At 37.8% G+C, this 6,879-nt stretch overlaps 1 protein-coding gene across 1 annotated transcript; it reads right to left on the bottom strand.

Annotated features, from left to right (window-relative positions):
• Nucleotides 1-1,975: 1,975 nt before the first annotated feature.
• On the bottom strand, nucleotides 1,976-6,655 carry LOC143882558 ((3S,6E)-nerolidol synthase 1-like). Its single transcript, XM_077386029.1, has 7 exons — nucleotides 6,388-6,655; nucleotides 5,973-6,237; nucleotides 5,016-5,388; nucleotides 4,714-4,932; nucleotides 4,490-4,628; nucleotides 4,138-4,386; nucleotides 1,976-2,522 (listed from the first exon to the last, which is right to left on the bottom strand). Exons 1-7 carry the CDS (start codon nucleotides 6,541-6,543, stop codon nucleotides 2,220-2,222), a joined length of 1,704 nt encoding a protein of 567 aa, XP_077242144.1. The 5' UTR covers nucleotides 6,544-6,655; the 3' UTR covers nucleotides 1,976-2,219.
• Nucleotides 6,656-6,879: the final 224 nt, after the last annotated feature.

Raw genomic sequence — 6,879 nt, 5'->3', positions numbered from 1 at the left:
TCAGGTCGGAGGGTTAGGATCTTAACACATGACAAACAGAGGGCATGTCACGGGAGAAACAAGCACACGCTGAGAGATGCCTAAGCTAGGGGTGCAACTTGAGTTGGGATAAAAAATAAAAAAGAGAGAGAGAATTGGGTTGGGCTCAACCGGAACCCGATGGGTTAAACCCGATTTCGGCTCGGGTTGGGTTGACTTTCCTCAGACTGGGTTGGGAAAAGCCAACCACAATATTGTTGCTAGTGTCTAACCCAAACCCAACCCAAGCCGATTTGGAAAAAATGCATTAGACGGGGCAGGTTAGGGTTGAGAGATTTAGGGGCGGGTTGGATTAGGGTTGACCATTCTCACCCGAGGTTCAGATTGGGTTGAATTAGGTTGAGGGAAAGCTATTTAGGGTTAGGCTAGGGTTGGCCTCAACCTGGCGCAACTATACCCAAGTTGCAACACTATCGCAAGCACATGATAAACGTACGTGCACACGCGAGAGATGTCTTCATCTGAATGTGTGGTGGAGAAATGATAAACGTACGTGCACACGCGAGAGATGCCTTCGTCGGAATGTGTGGTGGAGACATCCTACTCCCCTGAAGCCATTTCTATTTAATTCGACATTTAGCCACAGTTTGGTCAGATGCTAACGTTAAGTAGGTGGGCCGTCGTAAGAAAATTAGGTAGAAAAGATAGCGGCTATGTGCCAACGAAAATGCAAACAAAACATATTCTATGTTTAATAACTAGGTTTATTATCGGACTAGCTCACATGCATATTTTTTAACAAAGGGGTCTAATATATTTTGATAATGGTCTCACTCACTATGTTTCCTTCTTTTTAATTTTTATTGGATGTTGATATAAATGGGAGAGAGAGAGAGGATTCCGCCCTCTTTTCTTTTTCTTTTTTTCGTAGGTAAGTTGGGATAGAACCTTATACCTCGTGATTGAGGGACAAAGCCTTTTACCATTGAGCTATAAGCTTAACCCCCTGTTCCTCTAAAAAAAATGAAGAAAATAAGATCGGGATATCGACTGCCATGTAAACCTATACAGGAAATCTGACATGCCGGGTGCATATGAAAGAGGTGAAGATCACTGTCTTCAACTATGAAAAGCGTTCTTTGAATCCATTAAAAGAGAGAGAGAGAGAGAGAACAAAATTCTCTAAGAATTTCACCGATAATAAACACAACAATTCATTACAATTCGTTCATAATGACTTAAATAAGAATCAAAGACTCCTAATCTAACAAAGATTCCTAACTACAAATTGAAGTTTGTCATACTAGAAAATTGGCCGTACTAGATTGAACTCGGTCATAGTAGACAGAATTGCAATCGGTCGTGCTAGACCGAACTCGATCATACAAGACCAAATTGCAATCGTTCGTGCTAGACCAAACTCGGTCACGCTAGACCGAGCTCAACACAGTCATAATAGACCAAACTCGGCCATGCTTGACAGAATTACAATATGGTCATGCTAGACCAACCTTTAAGTAAATTAGACTTGACTTTGAGTCATATAACCTATAACCTCTATGATATAGATAAGACAAATCATACCATTTAAGGTCTATAAATTAGCCTACATACTCTTTGGGAGACAGATTGTTCTCCCTAGAAAATAAGGTAATTTTTGCCCTTATCTCAAGAGAAGTAACTGCTGGCATGTAAAGTTTGCTTTGACTCCAAAGGGAAATCCAAAAACGGGTGCAAACGTAAGTGTGGATACTGGATAATCTTTGTTTGAAATGCATTTAGCAGGCAGAAGAACAACGAGGATATAAAAATAGTAACAAGCGAACCATTCGAGAACTTTCCCTGAGTATTGCCACTATCTAGGTACATCTTTCTTCCCAAGCGAAATATATATATATATATATATATATATATATATATATATATACTGTTGGTGCGCTTAAGCTCACCAAGCTTATGGTGCGCTTAAGCGCCCAATCACATGGGGGCCCATTTTTGTCATCCACAAATGGAGGGTTAGGATGATCCTATGGAGCTGATTTTTGGCACACCCCCTATCTACGATAGGGCCTTGCAAATGAATGGTTTGGATCACCACAGGAAATGTGGGACCCATGTGATTGGGCGCTTAAGCACACCATAAGCTTGGTGAGCTTAAGCGCACCAACAGTTTCCTATATATATATATATATAAGGGTGTAACCTTACATATATGGTCGCATACAAGCACATATACATTTTTAGGGTTTGGTTAAAGGGATGCTTCCGTTGAGCAATGAATTGATGAGCTGCTCAAGGGCTGGGAGGCGTTGATTGTGGTCGTAACTGTACATGACCTCGATCATTCTGGCAGCGTTTAGTGAGGCTTCTTTGAAACATGAAGAGAATTGATTTGAACAGAGGCATTCCTCGTTGAGTTTCTTCCATGCATTGGATATCATATATTTCACCTCTTCACGTGCATTTTCAAGGGAAGCAGAGCTCCCATTTTCTTTCATGTAGCACTCTACATATGACCCATCGTATCCTTCTTGGTTCTCATCCTTCAAATATCATGGAAACATTTGTTAGTTTGATGCAAAAGAGAGTTGTATTATAAAAATACAGCTATGATGGGATTAAGAATGACGGAATTGTATTACAAAAATACAGCCTTATCTCTCAATTTTGAAGAAGAATTTTTTTTAGTAATTTAGGCACTTTTTTCCTTTCAAGGACCTACCACATAACACTCCTGAGAACCCTATCAGACACTGTCTCCAATTTCTAATTTTTTATTTATTTTAGTGGCATCCGAATGGGTTATTGTGGTTGTCAGGTATTGTCATCATAGTTACAAATAAGTCCCAAAAATTTCTCCGGAACTCCAGAAGGGTTTATCTCAAGATATTATAAATGTTTACAATATATAAAAATTTACATTTAAAAAAAACTAGCAGTTCAAAAAATGGCATTAATTTTTTGTCATATTTTCCTCAGTAAGGATATAATATGAAGATATCTCAATGATTATTCAAAATCTGGAGAATTTTTTTGAATTTTATCGTTTTATAAAAAATTACAAAATATCATGATGTTAATTAAAAAAATAAGAGATATCCTCACTAAGATATTTTGATAATGGCACTATTCACTCTGCTCTACAAAGATGCTTATTCGAAGCCTAAACTAAGTTAGTTGAAGCCAAAATAAGCTAGTCGAAGCCAAAAATAGGTTAGTCAAGCCAAAATTACTTATTCGAAGCCAAAATTGCTTCGCCAAAGCCAAAATAAGCTAGTCGAAGCCAAAAATAGGTTAGTCAAAGCCAAAATTAGTTATTCGAAGCAAAAAATGCTTAGTTGGAGCAAAAAATATGTGAGTTGAAGTAAAAAAATGCTTAGTCGAAGCCAAAAATAGTTTACTCGAATCCAAATAGGTTACTCGAAGCAAAAAAAAAAGTTATTCAAAGCCAAAAATAGGTTGTCAAAGCGAAAAAGGAGTTTACTCGGAGCGAAAAAGGAGTTACTCGAAGATTAAAAAAAAAAGTTAGTTGAAGCTAAAATTATGTTAGTCGAAGTCAAAAATGTTTAATCAAAGCGAAAAACAGTTTACTTGAATCCAAAATATGTTATTTGAAGCCGAAAAAGGTTCATTGAAGCCAAAGTAGGGACTCGGAGCGAAAAATAAGTTATTCGAAGCCAAAAATGAGTTGCTCGAAGCCAAAATAGGTACTGGAAGCCAAAATTAGTCGAAACCAGGGGCATTTTCGTCATCAAATTCTTTTTTTTTGTTGCAAAAATGATATTTATACGAGTTTTTAAAACAACTAGAATTTTCAGGCAATTTCTCCAACTCTTTGGCACGTAATAATGATTTACCCAAAAAGAAAGAATATGTGGAGTCTATGTAGTTACAAAAACATGGGACATGAAGGGTTGCTCAATAGAGATTCCTAAAAAAATAAAAGCTTGGTAAAATACAGTAGGGGTGGGGTCAGAGTGACTATTTCTAGCAATTTCCATCAGGGTGAAATTTTTCTTGGATTAAAAAATTGGACCCTTGAATTCCTTTTCAATGGATTTTCATGTTTTATTTTGATTTCATGGATTTTCCTTTTTGTTTCTATTTTTACCCTAGACCAAAATCATTGCATCAATTGTCAACCACTAATCATCGTACCTTTGCACTTCCCAAATCATCCCAAAGCAGAAGAATGGTTGCGGGCCAGGCTAAGAGGCCTGGAATATCGTCGACACTATCTACACTCTCTTTTGCCATCCCTTCCCCCAACTGAAAAAGCATGTGAAGTAATACAAGGGGTACTCCCGAACTAATTACTCCATTTCTCATGTACTCATCTTTCTTTGGGATATGTTTAGACCGAAACCATTTTGCCTCTGCCATGAATGCATTGCATAGCTTCCCCCACTGGTTAATTAGACAAGGAAATATGGTTCAGTTGTTAGAATTTGTGACTTAATTTCACCATTAATGACAGTAAGAAAGTCAATTCATTTGGTAATTAATATACCGATTTTCTCAGAGATTGTAGGGGATTCCATCCATGTTCCATCTGAATCTTGTCTGAAATCTCATTACTGGTGTTATATAGAGCCATGAAGCATATCTTCATGTATCTCGGTAGCTGCTCAATCTCAGTGACTTCCCATCTGTAATTTGTTGAATCTCACTCTATAATATACATATTTTTTAATTCTTAGAAGCAAAAAGAAAATTGGGTTTTTTCTTACTCACCTATTGACTGCTTCTGTGAAGAGGATGAGTTCATCAAGTGTCCCATAGACATCGAAAATGTCATCAATTATGTAAACGAGCGATATGGGTTTTGTGAGGTCGACTCTGTACATTGAGAATTGAGGGTGTGAGAGCATTGCCATGGGCCACATGAACCATTTCACTGGTTGGTCTCTAACAAAACATAATTCCTTTGACAAACCTAGGTCTTTCCACCACCTGAATTTGGAAGGAGAAGTCATTAAGTTAGAAAGTCTGATATTAGTCTGAAGTAAAATTCAATTGGAAATAGAATTGCTTACTTTAGAATGGCTCTAAGCTCTCCTTGGTGCAACGACTGAACGATGTTGAAATCCAATTTTGCTAGTTCTTGTAAGACTCCTGTCCTCCCATTGTCTCCTTGGTAGTCTTTGAGGTAGTAGTTGGCATTGAACCTTGGCAATGTCATGTGAAAAGGATGCTCCAAGGTATGTCTTACTAGGTCCGCGAGGTCCGGTTCCATAACTGTCATCGAAGCCTTAAGGTGCTTGGAGGTGAAGTCATAAGCTTCATCAAGAATATCCTCGCCATCTATTTTGAGGTGTAAAGCTTCATATAAACCCATCATTCCCCTTATGTCTTTACCTACGTATTGGCCAAATGTCCCCTCCTCGTCTTTGAAGTTCTCAAACACATCTGTTCCATGCAGAGTAGTCAGTAGAAGATCTAGTTGAGACTAATTGGTATGATGAATGATCAAATTACGAAGATGCAAATGTTCAAATTAGGAAACATAGGGACAAATGGAATGAGGTAAAAAAAATAAAAAATTAGGCAAGGCAAGCCTATTAAGGCTTTATTTTAAAGACTTTTATTTCCCCACTATTGCAAGTGGCCACATGAAAGTAAAGTCCAATACCGAACTAGTATGCCCCCACTTAGTTGGAACTGAAAGGGACAAGGAAGAATACAAATCCAAAATCCTAGAGTCCTAGATGCTACTAAGAGATTGTTTTTAAATGAGACACTAAAGCCTTCTTTTATAGGAAGTAAAAGGATATGAAGGCACACCTTCAAAGAAAGATATACTTTCATTTAAAATAAGTATTTTTTAGATATAAAAAAAAGCACCCTTTCATAAATCAAGTTTCTTTTGAATCAAAAGACTTTTACCCATTTTTTATATTTTAAAAATAAACACATTTTGAAAATATCCAACTGATCTCTCATCTTTAACTATAATTTTAGTGATATACTGATATGCCAATAGAAGTACCCACCTGCGGATACATAGTGCCCATGTTGGCGCAACAATCGGAAGCAAAGCGCAACTTCGTACAAGCTACGATGTGTAAAACCAGTACTAACATCAAGACTCCGATGATGGAAATCTAGAATGGCTTTGATCTCTTCCTGGAAGTGGTAATCGATGCCCAAGCGTTGCAGAGAATCGATCATAATCACACCCTCCACCGTGTTACCGGCTTCACGTAGCATAAGCCGTACTTCCTTCACTTTCTCCATTTGTTTGATGCGCAGGCCATCCTATTTGAGTGACAATGTTAGTGAAAACAGAACAGAATATTAAATCTTTTGATCATCAAACATGGAAGAGGAAGAGTAAGGACAATAAAACCAAAAATAAAATTAAGTGTATTATCTCATCTAAATCTAAAAGAGTAATGGTGGCCTTACCAGGTAAGTGTTAGATGGTGTAAAGGCCAAACTGTTGTCATGGGTGGAGCTTTGATGATGACCAATGCACATGTAAGGGCCTTTGGTCCTTTGGGTTTCACTTGATACAGTTGTGGGAGATGGGGTTGAAGGACAAAATTCAAGGGGGAAAGCCATGAAAGCTAGTGGGAAAGCTACTAGTTTAGAGACTAGTAAGAAATACTCAATTAGGGGTTCTAATTCTTCTTTTCTTTGTTAGATGAACAAAGATGAAGTTGTGAATGAAAGATGAAACCCCAAGTGCACTTATATACTTGAGGTAGGGAGGCCACTGTTTCTGGACGGTAGAGTAGCTCGTGGTGATAAACGAGCAATGAAAGGGGAAAAAGACTTGCATCCAATCGGTTCTCCCACACCCGAACAGAACTTACATGCGTCCAAGTCACTTTATCTGTGGACAATGTGATATAATCTGAAACTACTTCTTTTCGTAGTTTGGCATGGGTGTTTTCG

The sequence above is a fragment of the Tasmannia lanceolata genome, unplaced genomic scaffold (assembly GCF_043159265.1).
Source record: "Tasmannia lanceolata isolate RefF3 unplaced genomic scaffold, GAP_Taslan_0.1 ptg000008l, whole genome shotgun sequence".
Classification (NCBI taxonomy): Eukaryota; Viridiplantae; Streptophyta; class Magnoliopsida; order Canellales; family Winteraceae; genus Tasmannia; species Tasmannia lanceolata.
The sequence above is the reverse complement of the archived record's forward strand: the minus strand, read 5'-3'. Positions and strand labels throughout refer to the sequence as shown.